This window comes from Scleropages formosus, chromosome 12, assembly GCF_900964775.1.
Source record: "Scleropages formosus chromosome 12, fSclFor1.1, whole genome shotgun sequence".
In the NCBI taxonomy this organism is placed as follows: Eukaryota; Metazoa; Chordata; class Actinopteri; order Osteoglossiformes; family Osteoglossidae; genus Scleropages; species Scleropages formosus.
This window is the reverse complement of record NC_041817.1, coordinates 17,868,823-17,891,548: the sequence shown is the minus strand read 5'-3', so window position 1 is coordinate 17,891,548 and position 22,726 is coordinate 17,868,823. Positions and strand designations below refer to the sequence as shown.

The 22,726-nt window shown below is 45.0% G+C and overlaps 1 protein-coding gene and 6 non-coding genes across 7 annotated transcripts; 6 read left to right on the top strand and 1 right to left on the bottom strand.

Annotated features, from left to right (window-relative positions):
- Positions 1 to 1,083: 1,083 nt before the first annotated feature.
- LOC114912070 (U1 spliceosomal RNA) lies at positions 1,084 to 1,247 on the top strand. Its single transcript, XR_003798060.1, has one exon. It is a non-coding gene; the product is annotated as a U1 spliceosomal RNA (small nuclear RNA).
- Positions 1,248 to 3,157: 1,910 nt separating this feature from the next.
- On the top strand, positions 3,158 to 3,276 carry LOC114912082 (5S ribosomal RNA). Its single transcript, XR_003798072.1, has one exon. It is a non-coding gene; the product is annotated as a 5S ribosomal RNA (ribosomal RNA).
- A 671-nt stretch (positions 3,277 to 3,947) lies between these two features.
- Positions 3,948 to 4,111, top strand: LOC114912069 (U1 spliceosomal RNA). The gene has a single exon (XR_003798059.1). It is a non-coding gene; the product is annotated as a U1 spliceosomal RNA (small nuclear RNA).
- An 8,512-nt stretch (positions 4,112 to 12,623) lies between these two features.
- Positions 12,624 to 18,225, bottom strand: LOC114912044 (histone H1.2-like). The gene is made up of 2 exons (XM_029256915.1): positions 18,009 to 18,225; positions 12,624 to 13,117 (listed from the first exon to the last, which is right to left on the bottom strand). Exons 1-2 carry the CDS (start codon positions 18,223 to 18,225, stop codon positions 12,624 to 12,626), a joined length of 711 nt encoding a protein of 236 aa, XP_029112748.1.
- On the top strand, positions 13,946 to 14,109 carry LOC114912068 (U1 spliceosomal RNA). The gene has a single exon (XR_003798058.1). It is a non-coding gene; the product is annotated as a U1 spliceosomal RNA (small nuclear RNA).
- On the top strand, positions 16,004 to 16,122 carry LOC114912081 (5S ribosomal RNA). The gene has a single exon (XR_003798071.1). It is a non-coding gene; the product is annotated as a 5S ribosomal RNA (ribosomal RNA).
- LOC114912067 (U1 spliceosomal RNA) lies at positions 16,795 to 16,958 on the top strand. The gene has a single exon (XR_003798057.1). It is a non-coding gene; the product is annotated as a U1 spliceosomal RNA (small nuclear RNA).
- Positions 18,226 to 22,726: the final 4,501 nt, after the last annotated feature.

Genomic DNA, 22,726 nt, shown 5'->3' with positions numbered 1-22,726 from the left:
GTTTTGGGTGGGGACAAAGTGGAACCTAAATTTCACAGTGTGGGGATGGCAAACCCCTGATGATGTGGTCTACATCCAACACAACTGACCATTGTATTTCTTTGACCTGACAGTGTCGAGCAAGGGGGGAGACTAGAAGGCTGAAGATGTGTAGGAGGGAGAATGCCAACCACACCACTTTGTGCCCTTGCTCTGTTAAACCATTGTGTAAAAATGACCGGAGGATTGTGACGGTCCACGATTTTGATCCCTTTTTGTCAGCAGCAACCATGGGAGCCTTTCTGGCTCAATGTTGTCGGGAGTGGATCTCTACTCTTTTTTAACAACGTGAAGGACTTGAAATGTAACGGAGTCCCCGAGGAGGCTCTTTGCAGCTTAGAGAGCAGTCATTTTGATCGCGCTGTCGGAGGTGCTTCGTAAGATGAATCCGCACAAGGTTCCAGGCCTCAACGGTACACCTGTGGAATTTTATTCCACGTTTTGGGACATCTTGGTGCTGACTTTTTTGTGCATTGTCGAAGAGGTTCTGGGCAGGGGCATGCTTACTAAAAGTATGAGGACAGCGGTGCTCTCCTTGTTTTACAAGAAAGATGATAAAGTCCATCTTGCCACCTGGAGACCCAAAGATCATCGCGAAGTGCCTGACCAAGGGCCTGAACAAGGTAATGGTCGACCTGGTCCATCGCAACCAGATGTGCGGGGTGCCTGGGTGTTGTGCGGTCTGGAATTTGCACCTGGTCTGGGACGCGATCACCGGGGTTTATATTCTTTAATCCTCTTTGCTCCAGTCGGCGCATAAGGCCTTAGAAACTGGGTAAATGACGGAAGTGATGAATGGAGAAATTTTCTCTGTTCTGCTGGACTGTGTGGTACCAGACACTTTTAGTGTTCTGCTAATCCATTCTATCCGTTAAGGGCACGGGGGGGGGGGGGGGGGATCGACTTTAATGCTCAGCGCCATCTAGTGTTTGGACGCACGTACGACAGTCAACAGTGGAAAAGTGTGTGTGTTTCCAAGGCGCCCACCGTGAGACGAGCGTCTGTGGCGTGTAGGGAGGTGTGCCTGCGAAACGTGTACAACTCATACTTACCTGGCAGGGGAGATACCATGATCAAGAAGGTGGTTCACCCAGGGCGAGGCTCAGCCATTGCACTCCGGCTGTGCTGACCCCTGCGAATTCCCCAAATGTGGGAATCTCGACTGCATAATTTCTGGTAGTGGGGGACTGCGTTCGCGCTCTCCCCTGATTCTCTGGGTTTAAAGCAAGAGCAAACAACAATGCTAGCCACTGAGTCTCTTCTGAGCTATAATACAATTCCTACGGTGTTTCAGCGTATTTCTTACTCAAATGTGACTTGGCGTATTGATATTATGTGTGTTTCGGTTGGTTTGTCTGATGCTAATCCGAGATTTCATTGTGTTTTTTTTACGGTGAACGTTAGTGGGTAAGTCTTCTTTTAATTGTTTGTGGTTTTAAGCTTTAGGAGGTATTTTAAAAGTTCTGTCATGCAGTCCTTATATTAGCTGGTTTTATCGATTTTTCTTTCAAATTTTATTATGGGCATGGCAGTTAAAGATTAATTTATTATTGAATAAAGATTTTAATCATCAGAAATGATGAATAGAGGAATTTATTTCTGTCGAGTTGTGGAACCAGGCACCTTTGATGGGCTGGTGATCCGGTCTGATCCATGAAAGAGAAAAAAAAAAAAAAAAAATTGTTATGATGGTAACTGCTTCTCTAGCACATGGTCACAGTTTATCAGAGCTTTTCCCGGGAGCACAATCCATCCTAGCGTAACATTTGTTTAGCTCCAAACAAGTCTAAAATTACTATTCTATTACTGAAAATTTAAAAATTGAACTTAAGGGGTAGGGTTTTTGAAGGCTTGACTACCATCCTCACAGGTCAAAAAAGTTGTCTTTTTCCCTTTTCTTTTTTCTCAGTTAGACCAGGCTTTCTGAAGACAAAGACCTTCAGAATGGAAAACAGAGATGATTTCCACAGCTGGGACAGTGACTCCTAGAAACTGGATCATCAAGAACACCACTTGTTTCCAGTGAAAAAGACATATGGTGCTCTTGATGCCATTTTTTTTACACCAAACTTTATTATATACCATTAAATTGGAAAATTCAACCCCAAAATTCAAAAACGCATCCGCATTATACATTATCAAAATCCTTCTCATTGCAGACATAATAGAGATTATATTCACTCCTCCGATTATACACTTGTTTCTCCAAATCCAAGAACGTGAGAGCCATTGGAAGTTAAAAACAATTATAAATAAACTCTGCACAAATGAAAACTTCAGACTTGAAAACCCTTTACCCTTTAAAGTGTTTGAAGAAAAACAGTAAAAGATTGTGATAAACTCATTAGTAAAGTACGCAGATGTTACCTTAGACTCTTGAAAGCAACTCTGATGAGTTTCTCTCACCTGGTACTGGTACCTGGTACTTCTGTAGTGTCCACAGCTGTAGGGGACTTGTGCTCTCAGGGTCATTGGGACAGTGGACCACACTTCTTGATGATGACAAGGGAAATAAAGAACAGCGGAGTAGGAAAGACGATGGCTACAGCACTACGAGGAGAAGGAGGAGGGTCCACTTTCACATGGGACGCAAAAGCAAAACAGAAAACTGCTGCTCTCCCCAGATGGAGGCAATCATTCAGGTGTGCTGATTAAGAAGTCCCCTCTGAAGTTCGGGTCATTGACACCTGCTGATTGAGTCCCACCTGGGAGTTTAATCGGCGGTGGCGGGGGGGGGGGGGGGGGGGGGGGGGATTTTTTTATGATACATTGTTGAACTTTAATGTTTTATTTGACTGTTGATGTTTAACAACATTGCACTGCTGTGTTTATTGTAATTATTATTTCATAAAATGAGTGAGTGTTTATCATTTATGTCTTTTAATGCTACGTAGGTTATTAAATGGTACATTTGAATTTATGTGTATAATGCTAGAACCAGAGGGAGATCATTAGCTGTTGTGCACATTTCTCTCATTTTTCGATCGGGGTATAAGTGAATGTATGTTGTCTATTGTATAATTGAAAAGATATATAATTTTAAAGAACATATTAAATAATCTAGACTTGTTGTCTGAAAGAGAAAAGTATGAATAGGATGTCTGCAGCGCTTGCTATCGCTTACGGCCATACCACCCTGAATACGCCCGATCTCGTCCGATCTCGGAAGCTAAGCAGGGTCGGGCCCGGTTAGTACTTGGATGGGAGACCGCCTGGGAATACCGGGTGCTGTAAGCTTTTTCTTTTTTTCCCCCCCGCTAGTACCACCGCGCGCTTTCCTCCTTTCTTTCTGCACCCTACAGTCTCTTCCTAACGTTAAACTATTGCCCAGTTTAAGTCGACCTGCTCTGCAATATCTCTTAATATCATTAACATTTTGCCATGTATTACACACAGCGAACCCGGCGTCGCCGATTTTCACTCTCGTCAACTTCATTTACACTGTCTGTGCAGCTCACGTGCCGCTACCCTTTAGTTTATTATTATACCACGCTAGGTTATAAAACGCTCCATGTGCGCACGATCCGCGAAGTTGCATTTTTCTGCGCTCACAACAAGGTCGTACGCCGTTCACAGCACCTCGCTGATTGAACTGTGGCGCTTGTTTTTGTGCCGCGGCACAAACGTGCGGAGAACTACTTCCTCTTTGGAGGCGCCGCTCCCAGCTGTACAGTCGGCAGCACTGAGGCATCACGGGAAATCGGTGAGACACCGATTGCGAATGAAAAACATCGGAGCCTCTTGAACAAGGGATGTGGAGAAAAGCAAGGAATGATCGCAAAGAGCCCATGGCAGGACAAGAGTCGACGAGTGTGTGTGCGCGCGCGTGTGTGTGTTTCCAAGGCGCCCACCGTGAGACGAGCGTCTGTGGCGTGTAGGGAGGTGTGCCTGCGAAACGTGTACAACTCATACTTACCTGGCAGGGGAGATACCATGATCAAGAAGGTGGTTCACCCAGGGCGAGGCTCAGCCATTGCACTCCGGCTGTGCTGACCCCTGCGAATTCCCCAAATGTGGGAATCTCGACTGCATAATTTCTGGTAGTGGGGGACTGCGTTCGCGCTCTCCCCTGATTCTCTGGGTTTAAAGCAAGAGCAAACAACAATGCTAGTGGCTGGATGTTTTCTCTCAGCCTGTGATGCATTTCTGTGTCTTGTCTATGAAAGTACAGTACACGTGCCGTTTGTGTTTTCATTGTATCGTGTGATACTCAACGTAGGAGTTCATCCTGTGGTGCAACCTTCTCGCTGTCCGGGTACAAGTATGTCAAGAATTAACAGTCAACATACTCTTGCCGCTACTTCAAAATTTAGGTGTCTGGTTCCACACACTGTCTAACTCGACAGGAATACTGTTGGTGCAGCCATCTCTGCGTTTGAGAAGTGGTAAATAGATTATACTTAACGGAGGTAACAAAGTACACGTTCACACCATCGGTTTGCTTAAACCGGAAGGGGAGAACATTTATTTACATACGTGCTTCATCAGAACACATCACGCACAACAAAGGTCATGTGATCGATACTTCACCAACATGAGAGCACACTGAATAGAATCTCCAACACCCCCACTTGCTCTCATTCTCTACAGGTCCATTTACAATACAACACACAGTTACATCCCTGTATCAGCAACATTTATGCCCCAAACATAAAGCTTTCAAACTTTTTTTTCTTATACTTCGTCATTGGTTTAGTCATCACATCAGCAACCATTTCTGTTGTTGGACAGTACTCAATTGTTATTTTACCATCACTAATTGCTGATCGAATGAAGTGGTACCTAACGTCAACGTGTTTACATCTTTGTCGACAAACAGGGTTTTTGGAAAGAGCAATTGCACCTTGGTTATCCTCCGGTGCATACTGACATCCGTTTTCCAGTCCATTCATCAATTGTACAAGGTACAGACTTTCTTGTGTGGTCGCAGCCAGTGCCATATATTCCGCCTCGCATGTTGACAAAGCAACTGTAGGCTGCTTCTTTGACTTCCAGGAAATGAGGGGACCATTTTTGGTTAGACTAAAACAGTATCCAGTCGTACTTCGTCTGTCATTTGGATCTGATGCCCAGTCAGCATCGCTGTATGCCGTAAGTTTCAGCTTCTCGTTACTCTTCACACCGAGAGCGGAGTTGTTCTTCTCCACATCGTAGCCTGCTGCCACCAGAGCCTTTTTCGGGGCGGCCAGAGACACGCCGCTTCGCTCCTTGGAGGCCGAGACGGCTTTCACGATCAGGTCCCCGACGCTGGGACCCGCCTTCTTAGGCTTGGACGCAGCCTTCTTCTTGGAAGCTTTAGCCGGAGCGGCGGCTGCCGGAGCTGGAGCGACTTCTGCCATTTGCTTCAAGACACGAACTGATGTGATATTTGCTGTTGGAGAAAAGGTTTCCTTATAGTCTCTTCCCATTACTTGACTATAACCCTTAGCAACATATCTAGCCTTATATGTTTCATTGTTATCTGCATTGTTCTTGATTGCATAGACCCATCTACCCCCCACTGCATGTTTGCCTTCGGGTAGAGCCATCAACGTAAAAGTTCCATTTTCTTTTAGAGAATCCATCTCTTCTTCCATGGCTTTAATCCAGATCTGTGATTTGGTTGAACTCATGGCTTCCTTGAAGGTTTGTGGTACATTACACATTCTGTAACAGTAGTCAATATTAGTAAGTATCTGATCATCATCTTCAATATCAGTTACGTAGTCAGATAAGTATTGGGGAGCTTTCCTGTTCCTTTTGGGGTTGCATCTATTCTGAATATTTTCAGTCTGATCATCATTTTGAAGATCTGTTTTGTCTCCACTATCTTGAGACTTCCCTGAACTCTGTTCAGTGATGTTTGTTGTTACCTTAGATGGCAAATAACTTCCCCCATAAACATCCTCATCTGGTATTTGTGGGTCAGTTTGAGTTTGCTGCTCGACAGCACATTTCTTGAAGAATTTGACAAGCCTGTGTTTAAGGACTCTTCCAGTGTCTGTGTAATACACTAGGTATGAAGGGCTATTCTTGTCATACCCAACAAATATTCCCTTCTCACAACGTGAATCTAGCTTCTTTCTGTCGTGTTTGTATGCATAGCACATGGATCCAAAAACTCTCATCTTTGAAAGATCCGGTTTTCTTCCTGTCAACATGTAGTATGGAGTCTGCTTTACTCTGTTATTAATGCATCTGTTGCGAATTACTGCAGCAGTCATCACAGCGTAAGTCCATAACTCTTTTGGTAATTTACTCTCAATGAGCATGCATTTGGCCATTTCAAACAATGTTCGCCAACTTCTTTCAGCAGTACCGTTTTGGTGGGGTGAATACGGTGCAGAGGTCTCATGTTTAATGCGATTTTTGCTTAGCAATGACCGAAAATTTGTTGCTGTGAATTCAGTGCCATTATCTGACCTAATGCACTTTACAGTACCATAAGGAGCAGTGTCTGCTATGAATTTTTCCGTAGCCTTTACAGTGTCACTTTTCGCTTTCAGGAAGTAAACAAATATTGTGCCTGAGAAATCATCAACAAATACAAGTGCATACCTGTGACCATCTTTAGCCTCTGGTTGAATAGGACCAGCCAAGTCTGTGTGCACAAGTTCAAGTGGGACTTTGGCACGTGCATCGGGTTCTCTGTTCCTGCTTTGCACAAATTTGCCTTGTGTGCAGACTTCACAGTGCAGTTTGGACTTGTCAATCTTTCCTTTGATTTCCATTCCTTCCACAATATCTGGCAACTTGGAAACATCATCATAGTTGCAGTGGCCGAGGATTTCGTGCCAAGTTTGAATGTCGTAACAGCCGTTACAATAATCTCCTCCCTTATCTATAGTGTTTAGATAGTACAGTCTATTATACTCTTTTATTTCAAATCTCGTGCCATCCTTGTGGATGAGCTCGTCATGTCCTTGTCGAAAACGAACAGAAGCCCCGTTGGCAGTCGCTGCTTTAACAGAGAATATGTCTTGTGGATATGAAGGAATGTACAGTGCTTTCTTTAGCGTTGTACTCACTTGCTTTCCTTCACTGTCAATCAAACATATCTCCGCGTCACCTCTCTTCAGCGCAACGCCACTCGCTCTTGTCCCGTCCGCAAGCTCAATGAAATGTTTGCCCGTTTGGAAAGTCTCGTCAAATTTCTTAAACTTTCCGATGTCGGTAATTATGTGTGATGTTGCTCCCGTGTCAACCATTAGTCCTTTATGTTTCAGCCCGTCTAGCTGGTAATCACACGTTTTGAAGACAAATGCATGTTTATCTGCGTCCTCTTCATGCGTCGCTTGTTTTGCGTCGTCCCTTCTTTTGCGTCGTCCCTTCTTTTGCGTCTGCAAGATGCGTCTTTGTGTGTTGAGCTTTTGCAATAGCTACACCACTGTTTTTGACTTTTACGACGTTCATTTGGACATCTCCAGGCTTTATGTCCTTTTTGACCGCAATTATAACATGTAATATTATCAGGGTCTGCGTTTTTCTCTCTCTCTCCTCTTCTCACAGGAGCTGCACCACTCGCTTTCATAACGTTGTCGTCATTTGACCTAGCATACTTTTCAGTGTTTTCAAAACTTCTAAGCTTTGTCTTAAATTCTGCAAAAGTCATAGTTTCATCACTCTGTGTTACATGAACTGCGAATGGTTTAAACGATTCTGGCAAACCTTTAAGAATCATTGCAATCAACAGTCCGTCACTGAGCGTCTCCTCAGCATTCCTCAGAGCGGTAATGGCTGTTTCTGCCCGAATAATGTAATCCGTAATACTTTCCTTTGCAGTTTGCTGAAGGGATGTTAATTCTGTGTACAGGTTAATAATTCGCGGCTTCCCTTTTCCTGCATAGTAGCCCCTCAGTATTTGCAGCGCCTTTCTTCCGTCATCTGCGGCTTCTCTCATTATAAGGGAAAGACTTCTATCATCCAAAAACTGGATCAATTCCGCGTAGGCTTCTTCATTTTTATCAGTGTCGTCAATCTCATCTTCGTCCGCGCTGTCTCTATCGCTCGGTGTGGGGACTTTCAATATGGTCTCTTTCAGTCCCAGCAAACGCAGGTGCCCCAAAAACTTTGTCTCCCAAAGTTCGTAATTCTTTTCGTCTCCGTCGAAACACAGTCTACTCAGTCTATTACCTACTTCTCTTCTGGGCCCATAACCTGTTGGCGCAGCCATCTCTGCGTTTGAGAAGTGGTAAATAGATTATACTTAACGGAGGTAACAAAGTACACGTTCACACCATCGGTTTGCTTAAACCGGAAGGGGAGAACATTTATTTACATACGTGCTTCATCAGAACACATCACGCACAACAAAGGTCATGTGATCGATACTTCACCAACATGAGAGCACACTGAATAGAATCTCCAACAAATACCTTTCTCCATTCATCGATTCGCGTAATTAAAATCTTTATTCAATAAATCAATCCTGAAAACTGCCATGCCAATAATAAAATTTAAAGTAAAACAATAAAATCAACAAGACCAGCTAATATCAAAGACTGCATGGCAGAAATTTTAAAGCACTAAAAACATACCCCAAGCCTTAAAACCAAACATCGTAAATAATTAAAAGGAAACTTACCCGGTAACATTCACCGCTCAAGAGGGCGGGGCGGTCCCCTGACCTGTTCCCAGGATGTTACCATACACCTTACCTACCGTTTTTGGGTGTTTTCCATTTTCACAACACCTCTCTCCTATTGATGTTTTAGTGGGATAGGTGAATGATAAAATACATATAGAATTAGAACACAGCATTCACCCACACAACAAAACAATCTACACTACACTAAACTAAACATAATAAATAAATAAATAATACCAACACACCACACATGTAGTCATTTACAAGTGACTACTTTAAAATTGCAATAAGTGCTATAAATGTTTAAAAGTGTGCAACTTAAATAAAATGTGCCATAAAAGATTAGAAACCCTACACCTAACATAAAACACATAACACACCACAAAACACAACGCTTACGTTCACCAAAAATACGACTTACGGTGTTTTGTGAGTGCGAAAGGACGTGTGTTACTTACCCCAGGATGGAGGATCTGCCACAAACCTGTGGGGTCACAGCCAAAAGAGGCCCTTCCACCTCTCTTTGGCTTCTAAGTAACCCCACTGAGTGACATCTTTCTCCATCCTAATCGTTAGGTCGGCCTGGATTTTATGATACGCACCCTGGACGCCCAAGTCTACCCGTCTGGACCAGCTGGGTTCTTGCGTTCCAGAGCATTTGCTTCGCCACGCTAATCACCAGCCACATCGGGGCGGCTGCTGCCTTCTGAGCCCCAGGGTTTCATCCCCTCAAGACTTTGTCGTACGTCAAAACCATCTGCAAATTGATCTTCCTGCACAGCCGAGTCACCAAACGCCAGACCTCCCGCACCTGTCCGCAGTCCCAAAAAGCACGTGCAAGAGTTTCACTCTTGCCGCACTGGAGTCGCGGGCAGAGTGGGTGGCTGGTCAATTTGTGCCTATACAGGACTACTTTGACCGGCAACTTACTGTGTAAACAATGCCAGTTCACATCTTGCAGATGGTGGTCAAGCCCCTTTGGCTCAAGAAAAATGTTGAAGTCTCCTCTCATGATTAGATGTCTATCAGTCACACAACGAGGGACCAACTCGTCAAACAGAGCGATGTGGGACTTGAACTCCACCAGAGTGTAGACGCACAGGACACATATGTGCAAACTTCTCCACGTGACGTCCGCCCCCAACACTCGGCCGGCATGAACAAGGAGAGGCCTTACCTTGTCAAAGGCGCGGTCCCCAAAATGTATCCCCACACCTGTAGAGTGGACGCCACCTACGCTCCAGTAGGACTCACCCTTCCTCCATTCTTGAGAGAAGAGAGTCACGTCCCGCTGGTCCCGGAGGTGGACTTCCTGCAAAAAACACAGGTTGAACCCATAGGACTCAAACTGGTTAAACGAAGCAATTCTTTTTACTTTATTTTCTAGCCCCCTGATGTTAAGAGTTAAAATTTTATAATCAGCCATTGGGGTACGATGTTAAAAAGCCAAATAAAACAATAAAATAACACTAAAATAAGATTAAAAACCGGCCCTTTCTCAATCCATTAAGACCTCCTCGTCAGAGGACACCGCCGCCCCACTAGAGTCCCCGTCTGGCAGATACGCCTCCGAGTTTGGCATCGCCCATCCTCCCTCGTACAACGACCACCGGCTCGGCAACGTCGACGGGGAGCTACGCGGGGCCCACACGGCATCCATCTCTTCCGGGGAGGTGGAAAGCTCTCGGCCTTCTTCCGAAGGGGGCCCGGCCAGCAAGAGGCCCCCATCTGGTGCCGCAGCCTCCCTTCTAGACTTTTTCTTCTTCTTTTTCTTTGGTGTTGAATCTTCTTTTTTCCGCTTCAGAATCTCCGTCAGGGTACGGGCAGGGCTTGCTCTCAGGAGATCACTGGCTTCGTTAAGGGCTTCTCTGGCCCCCGCCGCCATTTCTACCGCCATCTCCATCACTTCGATTTTATTATCCACCAACGTTAATGCCTGAAGACCCTCCTCCACAGATTTTTTTTTCACACTTTATTCGATACCATAAGAACAAAAATAAAACCTTACAATATTCCACATCACGAATCACAAACACAAAATAACATCCTCACATTTCATTATAAAAACATCTCTCAACATAAACATGACAGAGCTTACTCACTTCTCCAGACATCTTATTTTACTAATACAAAGAGTAATAAACATCAGAATTTAACAACAAATATAGATACCCACTATGGCAAAAAGAACCTGGGACTTTAAAGCCCTACACCAAAAATGTGGTTTAAATACAAGGTTTAAAACACATGTGCGTTACACCCACAAGAAAAGTACCCAAGCACCCATGTAAAAACTTGTACATTCTGATTTTGCGCCGTCATTAAAAACATCTCACTCACACTCACACTTTCAGAACCGCTTGTCCCATACGGGGTCGCGGGGAACCGGAGCCTACCCGGCAGCACGGGGCGTAGAGCCGGGGGGGAGGGGGATACACCCAGGATGGGATGCCAGTCCGTCGCAAGGCACCCCAAGCGGGACTCAAACCTCAGACCCACTGGAGAGCAGGACCCGGTCCAACCCACTGCGCCACCGCACCCCCTTTAAACATTAAACATTCATACATAAATCATCATCATTCGTAAATCTAAAATGCTTCAAAATTCTACAAATTAAAATCAATTATTCAAACTGTTTTTCCAAACAACAATCTGCATACGAGGGTCTGTACTGCGGACTGAGACGGGCCAGATGGTCTTCACTGCTGCAAATATTGCAGCGGTGGAGGCCCTTGCAGTCCCTGGCGAAATGTCCGGTCTCCAAGCAGTTCCTGCATTTCATGTTCTTACATGCTTCTACTGTATGCCCCCGACCCTGGCAGAGCCTGCAGAGGGCTGGCTGCTGAGGGTATAAGAGATAAGCCTTACTGTTTACTTACTTCGCCAGCTGAGGAAGTTCAATCTGCCACAGAGGCTGCGGATGCAATTCTACTCTGCAGTCATCCAGTCTGTCCACTGCACCTCTATAACCGTCTGGTTCTGCTCAGCTACAAAATCAGACCTCAGAAGATTACAGCGGATAGTCCGGACGGCTGGAGGAATCATCGGCACACCCCACCACTCTCCAAGAATTGTACTCGTCCAGAGTGAGAAAAAGGGCTGGCAAAGTCATCCTAGACCCTTCGCACTGAACACCAGGACAGCCAGGCACAGGAAAAGTTTCTTTCCTCAGGCCATCTACCTCATGAACAGCTAAATGCCCCCTAGGGAGTAAACCGGTGCAATAAGCAACGCTATTTGTATTTATTTTTCACATCATATCTCTTATTTACTTTGCCTTGCATTGTATATAACATAGGGGGGCGCGGTGGCGCAGTGGGTTGGACTGGATCTTGCTCTCTGGTGGGTCTGGGGCTCGAGTCCTGCTTGGGGTGCCTTGCGGCGGACTGGCGTCCTGTCCTGGGTGTGTCCCCTCCCCCTCTGGTCTTACGCCCTGTGTTGCCGGGTAGGCTCCGGTTCCCCGCGACCCTGTATGTATATATATATATATATATATATATATATATATATATATATATACACACACACTTTATATTCTATATATTTTTTTTTTTTTTATTTTTTATTAGCCCACTCTACTTTTATTGTCTGTGTCTTGTCACTGTTTTTCTGTCTGTGCTGTGGAAGTTCCTGTCACCAAGACGAATTCCTTGTATGTGTAAACATACTTGGCAATAAAAGCTCATTCATTCATTCATTCATTCATTCATTTTGTATATTAAAAAATGCCGGAGGACGATGGAGCCCGTCGGGGGCCAGGGGGTCGGGGCGCAGGCGCACCTGAAACTGCCTGCACCTGTTCCATATGCCAAACTCATCGCGGATATCCCTGTGGCCAGGTAGGAGGTCGACGTGGCGCTGAAGAAAAGCACGGACGGCCTCGGCGGGGACAAAGGGGTTGAAGACGTAGACAGCGATTATCCTTCTATCCATCCACCAAAGATACTCAGTCTTGTATTGCTTCAACCCCCCGTCCTTCTCCTTCTTACAGATTTCAACCATTTTTTGGTAGGTTTCATCAAGCGAGAACGGTGACGTCGACAAACCGCTGGGGTCCATTCCTTTGAATGCAAACAACTTGTGCGCCGGCCAGGCCCAACTTTCTGAAGATGACTTCCCTGATGAACCCAGCACGATCCGGGAAGTCCCCCGCTGTCTCTGTGTTTCGCCATCGGAAGCGAGTAGTGTGCTTCATCCTAGGAGCCACATTGCTAGCAGGCTGCTCCTCCTCCTCTGAAGATCCACCCGGGCAGCAGGGCCCTTCTCGGGCCTGGCCGCGTCTTCTGCAGGCGAGGCCGCCGTCGCTACCGCCCTTGCAGCTGTCATCTCCTTCCTCGTCGACTCCGCCGCAATGTTCGGGTTCGCCGCTGCCGCCACATCCACCACCGATCCTCCTCCAGCCTCCCTTGGCGAGGGGCTCCGATGTCCCTGATGGTCCTTCTTCTTGAGGGGAGCTCTTCCGGGTGGGCGACTTCTCAGGGAGAGCAGCATAACAGTCCACGATTTTGATCCCTTTTTGTCAGCAGCAACCATGGGAGCCTTTCTGGCTCAATGTTGTCGGGAGTGGATCTCTACTCTTTTTTAACAACGTGAAGGACTTGAAATGTAACGGAGTCCCCGAGGAGGCTCTTTGCAGCTTAGAGAGCAGTCATTTTGATCGCGCTGTCGGAGGTGCTTCGTAAGATGAATCCGCACAAGGTTCCAGGCCTCAACGGTACACCTGTGGAATTTTATTCCACGTTTTGGGACATCTTGGTGCTGACTTTTTTGTGCATTGTCGAAGAGGTTCTGGGCAGGGGCATGCTTACTAAAAGTATGAGGACAGCGGTGCTCTCCTTGTTTTACAAGAAAGATGATAAAGTCCATCTTGCCACCTGGAGACCCAAAGATCATCGCGAAGTGCCTGACCAAGGGCCTGAACAAGGTAATGGTCGACCTGGTCCATCGCAACCAGATGTGCGGGGTGCCTGGGTGTTGTGCGGTCTGGAATTTGCACCTGGTCTGGGACGCGATCACCGGGGTTTATATTCTTTAATCCTCTTTGCTCCAGTCGGCGCATAAGGCCTTAGAAACTGGGTAAATGACGGAAGTGATGAATGGAGAAATTTTCTCTGTTCTGCTGGACTGTGTGGTACCAGACACTTTTAGTGTTCTGCTAATCCATTCTATCCGTTAAGGGCACGGGGGGGGGGGGATCGACTTTAATGCTCAGCGCCATCTAGTGTTTGGACGCACGTACGACAGTCAACAGTGGAAAAGTGTGTGTGTTTCCAAGGCGCCCACCGTGAGACGAGCGTCTGTGGCGTGTAGGGAGGTGTGCCTGCGAAACGTGTACAACTCATACTTACCTGGCAGGGGAGATACCATGATCAAGAAGGTGGTTCACCCAGGGCGAGGCTCAGCCATTGCACTCCGGCTGTGCTGACCCCTGCGAATTCCCCAAATGTGGGAATCTCGACTGCATAATTTCTGGTAGTGGGGGACTGCGTTCGCGCTCTCCCCTGATTCTCTGGGTTTAAAGCAAGAGCAAACAACAATGCTAGCCACTGAGTCTCTTCTGAGCTATAATACAATTCCTACGGTGTTTCAGCGTATTTCTTACTCAAATGTGACTTGGCGTATTGATATTATGTGTGTTTCGGTTGGTTTGTCTGATGCTAATCCGAGATTTCATTGTGTTTTTTTTACGGTGAACGTTAGTGGGTAAGTCTTCTTTTAATTGTTTGTGGTTTTAAGCTTTAGGAGGTATTTTAAAAGTTCTGTCATGCAGTCCTTATATTAGCTGGTTTTATCGATTTTTCTTTCAAATTTTATTATGGGCATGGCAGTTAAAGATTAATTTATTATTGAATAAAGATTTTAATCATCAGAAATGATGAATAGAGGAATTTATTTCTGTCGAGTTGTGGAACCAGGCACCTTTGATGGGCTGGTGATCCGGTCTGATCCATGAAAGAGAAAAAAAAAAAAAAAAAAATTGTTATGATGGTAACTGCTTCTCTAGCACATGGTCACAGTTTATCAGAGCTTTTCCCGGGAGCACAATCCATCCTAGCGTAACATTTGTTTAGCTCCAAACAAGTCTAAAATTACTATTCTATTACTGAAAATTTAAAAATTGAACTTAAGGGGTAGGGTTTTTGAAGGCTTGACTACCATCCTCACAGGTCAAAAAAGTTGTCTTTTTCCCTTTTCTTTTTTCTCAGTTAGACCAGGCTTTCTGAAGACAAAGACCTTCAGAATGGAAAACAGAGATGATTTCCACAGCTGGGACAGTGACTCCTAGAAACTGGATCATCAAGAACACCATTTGTTTCCAGTGAAAAAGACATATGGTGCTCTTGATGCCATTTTTTTTACACCAAACTTTATTATATACCATTAAATTGGAAAATTCAACCCCAAAATTCAAAAACGCATCCGCATTATACATTATCAAAATCCTTCTCATTGCAGACATAATAGAGATTATATTCACTCCTCCGATTATACACTTGTTTCTCCAAATCCAAGAACGTGAGAGCCATTGGAAGTTAAAAACAATTATAAATAAACTCTGCACAAATGAAAACTTCAGACTTGAAAACCCTTTACCCTTTAAAGTGTTTGAAGAAAAACAGTAAAAGATTGTGATAAACTCATTAGTAAAGTACGCAGATGTTACCTTAGACTCTTGAAAGCAACTCTGATGAGTTTCTCTCACCTGGTACTGGTACCTGGTACTTCTGTAGTGTCCACAGCTGTAGGGGACTTGTGCTCTCAGGGTCATTGGGACAGTGGACCACACTTCTTGATGATGACAAGGGAAATAAAGAACAGCGGAGTAGGAAAGACGATGGCTACAGCACTACGAGGAGAAGGAGGAGGGTCCACTTTCACATGGGACGCAAAAGCAAAACAGAAAACTGCTGCTCTCCCCAGATGGAGGCAATCATTCAGGTGTGCTGATTAAGAAGTCCCCTCTGAAGTTCGGGTCATTGACACCTGCTGATTGAGTCCCACCTGGGAGTTTAATCGGCGGTGGCGGGGGGATTTTTTTATGATACATTGTTGAACTTTAATGTTTTATTTGACTGTTGATGTTTAACAACATTGCACTGCTGTGTTTATTGTAATTATTATTTCATAAAATGAGTGAGTGTTTATCATTTATGTCTTTTAATGCTAGGTAGGTTATTAAATGGTACATTTGAAATTTTATGTGTATAATGCTAGAACCAGAGGGAGATCATTAGCTGTTGTGCACATTTCTCTCATTTTTCGATCGGGGTATAAGTGAATGTATGTTGTCTATTGTATAATTGAAAAGATATATAATTTTAAAGAACATATTAAATAATCTAGACTTGTTGTCTGAAAGAGAAAAGTATGAATAGGATGTCTGCAGCGCTTGCCATCGCTTACGGCCATACCACCCTGAATACGCCCGATCTCGTCCGATCTCGGAAGCTAAGCAGGGTCGGGCCCGGTTAGTACTTGGATGGGAGACCGCCTGGGAATACCGGGTGCTGTAAGCTTTTTCTTTTTTTCCCCCCCGCTAGTACCACCGCGCGCTTTCCTCCTTTCTTTCTGCACCCTACAGTCTCTTCCTAACGTTAAACTATTGCCCAGTTTAAGTCGACCTGCTCTGCAATATCTCTTAATATCATTAACATTTTGCCATGTATTACACACAGCGAACCCGGCGTCGCCGATTTTCACTCTCGTCAACTTCATTTACACTGTCTGTGCAGCTCACGTGCCGCTACCCTTTAGTTTATTATTATACCACGCTAGGTTATAAACGCTCCATGTGCGCACGATCCGCGAAGTTGCATTTTTCTGCGCTCACAACAAGGTCGTACGCCGTTCACAGCACCTCGCTGATTGAACTGTGGCGCTTGTTTTTGTGCCGCGGCACAAACGTGCGGAGAACTACTTCCTCTTTGGAGGCGCCGCTCCCAGCTGTACAGTCGGCAGCACTGAGGCATCACGGGAAATCGGTGAGACACCGATTGCGAATGAAAAACATCGGAGCCTCTTGAACAAGGGATGTGGAGAAAAGCAAGGAATGATCGCAAAGAGCCCATGGCAGGACAAGAGTCGACGAGTGTGTGTGCGCGCGCGCGTGTGTGTGTTTCCAAGGCGCCCACCGTGAGACGAGCGTCTGTGGCGTGTAGGGAGGTGTGCCTGCGAAACGTGTACAACTCATACTTACCTGGCAGGGGAGATACCATGATCAAGAAGGTGGTTCACCCAGGGCGAGGCTCAGCCATTGCACTCCGGCTGTGCTGACCCCTGCGAATTCCCCAAATGTGGGAATCTCGACTGCATAATTTCTGGTAGTGGGGGACTGCGTTCGCGCTCTCCCCTGATTCTCTGGGTTTAAAGCAAGAGCAAACAACAATGCTAATGGCTGGATGTTTTTTCTCAGCCTGTGATGCGTTTCTGTGTCTTGTCTATGAAAGTACAGTACACGTGCCGTTTGTGTTTTCATTGTATCGTGTGATACTCAACGTAGGAGTTCATCCTGTGATGCAACCTTCTCGCTGTCCGGGTACAAGTATGTCAAGAATTAACAGTCAACATACTCTTGCCGCTACTTCAAAATTTAGGTGTCTGGTTCCACACACTGTCTAACTCGACAGGAATACTGTTGGTGCAGCCATCTCTGCGTTTGAGAAGTGGTAAATAGATTATACTTAACGGAGGTAACAAAGTACACGTTCACACCATCGGTTTGCTTAAACCGGAAGGGGAGAACATTTATTTACATACGTGCTTCATCAGAACACATCACGCACAACAAAGGTCATGTGATCGATACTTCACCAACATGAGAGCACACTGAATAGAATCTCCAACACCCCCACTTGCTCTCATTCTCTACAGGTCCATTTACAATACAACACACAGTTACATCCCTGTATCAGCAACATTTATGCCCCAAACATAAAGCTTTCAAACTTTTTTTTCTTATACTTCGTCATTGGTTTAGTCATCACATCAGCAACCATTTCTGTTGTTGGACAGTACTCAATTGTTATTTTACCATCACTAATTGCTGATCGAATGAAGTGGTACCTAACGTCAACGTGTTTACATCTTTGTCGACAAACAGGGTTTTTGGAAAGAGCAATTGCACCTTGGTTATCCTCCGGTGCATACTGACATCCGTTTTCCAGTCCATTCATCAATTGTACAAGGTACAGACTTTCTTGTGTGGTCGCAGCCAGTGCCATATATTCCGCCTCGCATGTTGACAAAGCAACTGTAGGCTGCTTCTTTGACTTCCAGGAAATGAGGGGACCATTTTTGGTTAGACTAAAACAGTATCCAGTCGTACTTCGTCTGTCATTTGGATCTGATGCCCAGTCAGCATCGCTGTATGCCGTAAGTTTCAGCTTCTCGTTACTCTTCACACCGAGAGCGGAGTTGTTCTTCTCCACATCGTAGCCTGCTGCCACCAGAGCCTTTTTCGGGGCGGCCAGAGACACGCCGCTTCGCTCCTTGGAGGCCGAGACGGCTTTCACGATCAGGTCCCCGACGCTGGGACCCGCCTTCTTAGGCTTGGACGCAGCCTTCTTCTTGGAAGCTTTAGCCGGAGCGGCGGCTGCCGGAGCTGGAGCGACTTCTGCCATTTGCTTCAAGACACGAACTGATGTAATATTTGCTGTTGGAGAAAAGGTTTCCTTATAGTCTCTTCCCATTACTTGACTATAACCCTTAGCAACATATCTAGCCTTATATGTTTCATTGTTATCTGCATTGTTCTTGATTGCATAGACCCATCTACCCCCCACTGCATGTTTGCCTTCGGGTAGAGCCATCAACGTAAAAGTTCCATTTTCTTTTAGAGAATCCATCTCTTCTTCCATGGCTTTAATCCAGATCTGTGATTTGGTTGAACTCATGGCTTCCTTGAAGGTTTGTGGTACATTACACATTCTGTAACAGTAGTCAATATTAGTAAGTATCTGATCATCATCTTCAATATCAGTTACGTAGTCAGATAAGTATTGGGGAGCTTTCCTGTTCCTTTTGGGGTTGCATCTATTCTGAATATTTTCAGTCTGATCATCATTTTGAAGATCTGTTTTGTCTCCACTATCTTGAGACTTCCCTGAACTCTGTTCAGTGATGTTTGTTGTTACCTTAGATGGCAAATAACTTCCCCCATAAACATCCTCATCTGGTATTTGTGGGTCAGTTTGAGTTTGCTGCTCGACAGCACATTTCTTGAAGAATTTGACAAGCCTGTGTTTAAGGACTCTTCCAGTGTCTGTGTAATACACTAGGTATGAAGGGCTATTCTTGTCATACCCAACAAATATTCCCTTCTCACAACGTGAATCTAGCTTCTTTCTGTCGTGTTTGTATGCATAGCACATGGATCCAAAAACTCTCATCTTTGAAAGATCCGGTTTTCTTCCTGTCAACATGTAGTATGGAGTCTGCTTTACTCTGTTATTAATGCATCTGTTGCGAATTACTGCAGCAGTCATCACAGCGTAAGTCCATAACTCTTTTGGTAATTTACTCTCAATGAGCATGCATTTGGCCATTTCAAACAATGTTCGCCAACTTCTTTCAGCAGTACCGTTTTGGTGGGGTGAATACGGTGCAGAGGTCTCATGTTTAATGCGATTTTTGCTTAGCAATGACCGAAAATTTGTTGCTGTGAATTCAGTGCCATTATCTGACCTAATGCACTTTACAGTACCATAAGGAGCAGTGTCTGCTATGAATTTTTCCGTAGCCTTTACAGTGTCACTTTTCGCTTTCAGGAAGTAAACAAATATTGTGCCTGAGAAATCATCAACAAATACAAGTGCATACCTGTGACCATCTTTAGCCTCTGGTTGAATAGGACCAGCCAAGTCTGTGTGCACAAGTTCAAGTGGGACTTTGGCACGTGCATCGGGTTCTCTGTTCCTGCTTTGCACAAATTTGCCTTGTGTGCAGACTTCACAGTGCAGTTTGGACTTGTCAATCTTTCCTTTGATTTCCATTCCTTCCACAATATCTGGCAACTTGGAAACATCATCATAGTTGCAGTGGCCGAGGATTTCGTGCCAAGTTTGAATGTCGTAACAGCCGTTACAATAATCTCCTCCCTTATCTATAGTGTTTAGATAGTACAGTCTATTATACTCTTTTATTTCAAATCTCGTGCCATCCTTGTGGATGAGCTCGTCATGTCCTTGTCGAAAACGAACAGAAGCCCCGTTGGCAGTCGCTGCTTTAACAGAGAATATGTCTTGTGGATATGAAGGAATGTACAGTGCTTTCTTTAGCGTTGTACTCACTTGCTTTCCTTCACTGTCAATCAAACATATCTCCGCGTCACCTCTCTTCAGCGCAACGCCACTCGCTCTTGTCCCGTCCGCAAGCTCAATGAAATGTTTGCCCGTTTGGAAAGTCTCGTCAAATTTCTTAAACTTTCCGATGTCGGTAATTATGTGTGATGTTGCTCCCGTGTCAACCATTAGTCCTTTATGTTTCAGCCCGTCTAGCTGGTAATCACACGTTTTGAAGACAAATGCATGTTTATCTGCGTCCTCTTCATGCGTCGCTTGTTTTGCGTCGTCCCTTCTTTTGCGTCGTCCCTTCTTTTGCGTCTGCAAGATGCGTCTTTGTGTGTTGAGCTTTTGCAATAGCTACACCACTGTTTTTGACTTTTACGACGTTCATTTGGACATCTCCAGGCTTTATGTCCTTTTTGACCGCAATTATAACATGTAATATTATCAGGGTCTGCGTTTTTCTCTCTCTCTCCTCTTCTCACAGGAGCTGCACCACTCGCTTTCATAACGTTGTCGTCATTTGACCTAGCATACTTTTCAGTGTTTTCAAAACTTCTAAGCTTTGTCTTAAATTCTGCAAAAGTCATAGTTTCATCACTCTGTGTTACATGAACTGCGAATGGTTTAAACGATTCTGGCAAACCTTTAAGAATCATTGCAATCAACAGTCCGTCACTGAGCGTCTCCTCAGCATTCCTCAGAGCGGTAATGGCTGTTTCTGCCCGAATAATGTAATCCGTAATACTTTCCTTTGCAGTTTTCTGAAGGGATGTTAATTCTGTGTACAGGTTAATAATTCGCGGCTTCCCTTTTCCTGCATAGTAGCCCCTCAGTATTTGCAGCGCCTTTCTTCCGTCATCTGCGGCTTCTCTCATTATAAGGGAAAGACTTCTATCATCCAAAAACTGGATCAATTCCGCGTAGGCTTCTTCATTTTTATCAGTGTCGTCAATCTCATCTTCGTCCGCGCTGTCTCTATCGCTCGGTGTGGGGACTTTCAATATGGTCTCTTTCAGTCCCAGCAAACGCAGGTGCCCCAAAAACTTTGTCTCCCAAAGTTCGTAATTCTTTTCGTCTCCGTCGAAACACAGTCTACTCAGTCTATTACCTACTTCTCTTCTGGGCCCATAACCTGTTGGCGCAGCCATCTCTGCGTTTGAGAAGTGGTAAATAGATTATACTTAACGGAGGTAACAAAGTACACGTTCACACCATCGGTTTGCTTAAACCGGAAGGGGAGAACATTTATTTACATACGTGCTTCATCAGAACACATCACGCACAACAAAGGTCATGTGATCGATACTTCACCAACATGAGAGCACACTGAATAGAATCTCCAACAAATACCTTTCTCCATTCATCGATTCGCGTAATTAAAATCTTTATTCAATAAATCAATCCTGAAAACTGCCATGCCAATAATAAAATTTAAAGTAAAACAATAAAATCAACAAGACCAGCTAATATCAAAGACTGCATGGCAGAAATTTTAAAGCACTAAAAACATACCCCAAGCCTTAAAACCAAACATCGTAAATAATTAAAAGGAAACTTACCCGGTAACATTCACCGCTCAAGAGGGCGGGGCGGTCCCCTGACCTGTTCCCAGGATGTTACCATACACCTTACCTACCGTTTTTGGGTGTTTTCCCTTTTCACAACACCGCTCTCCTATTGATGTTTTAGTGGGATAGGTGAATGATAAAATACATATAGAATTAGAACACAGCATTCACCCACACAACAAAACAATCTACACTACACTAAACTAAACATAATAAATAAATAAATAATACCAACACACCACACATGTAGTCATTTACAAGTGACTACTTTAAAATTGCAATAAGTGCTATAAATGTTTAAAAGTGTGCAACTTAAATAAAATGTGCCATAAAAGATTAGAAACCCTACACCTAACATAAAACACATAACACACCACAAAACACAACGCTTAACGTTCACCAAAAATACGACTTACGGTGTTTTGTGAGTGCGAAAGGACGTGTGTTACTTACCCCAGGATGGAGGATCTGCCACAAACCTGTGGGGTCACAGCCAAAAGAGGCCCTTCCACCTCTCTTTGGCTTCTAAGTAACCCCACTGAGTGACATCTTTCTCCATCCTAATCGTTAGGTCGGCCTGGATTTTATGATACGCACCCTGGACGCCCAAGTCTACCCGTCTGGACCAGCTGGGTTCTTGCGTTCCAGAGCATTTGCTTCGCCACGCTAATCACCAGCCACATCGGGGCGGCTGCTGCCTTCTGAGCCCCAGGGTTTCATCCCCTCAAGACTTTGTCGTACGTCAAAACCATCTGCAAATTGATCTTCCTGCACAGCCGAGTCACCAAACGCCAGACCTCCCGCACCTGTCCGCAGTCCCAAAAAGCACGTGCAAGAGTTTCACTCTTGCCGCACTGGAGTCGCGGGCAGAGTGGGTGGCTGGTCAATTTGTGCCTATACAGGACTACTTTGACCGGCAACTTACTGTGTAAACAATGCCAGTTCACATCTTGCAGATGGTGGTCAAGCCCCTTTGGCTCAAGAAAAATCTTGAAGTCTCCTCTCATGATTAGATGTCTATCAGTCACACAACGAGGGACCAACTCGTCAAACAGAGCGATGTGGGACTTGAACTCCACCAGAGTGTAGACGCACAGGACACATATGTGCAAACTTCTCCACGTGACGTCCACCCCCAGCACTCGGCCGGCATGAACAAGGAGAGGCCTTACCTTGTCAAAGGCGCGGTCCCCAAAATGTATCCCCACACCTGTAGAGTGGACGCCACCTACGCTCCAGTAGGACTCACCCTTCCTCCATTCTTGAGA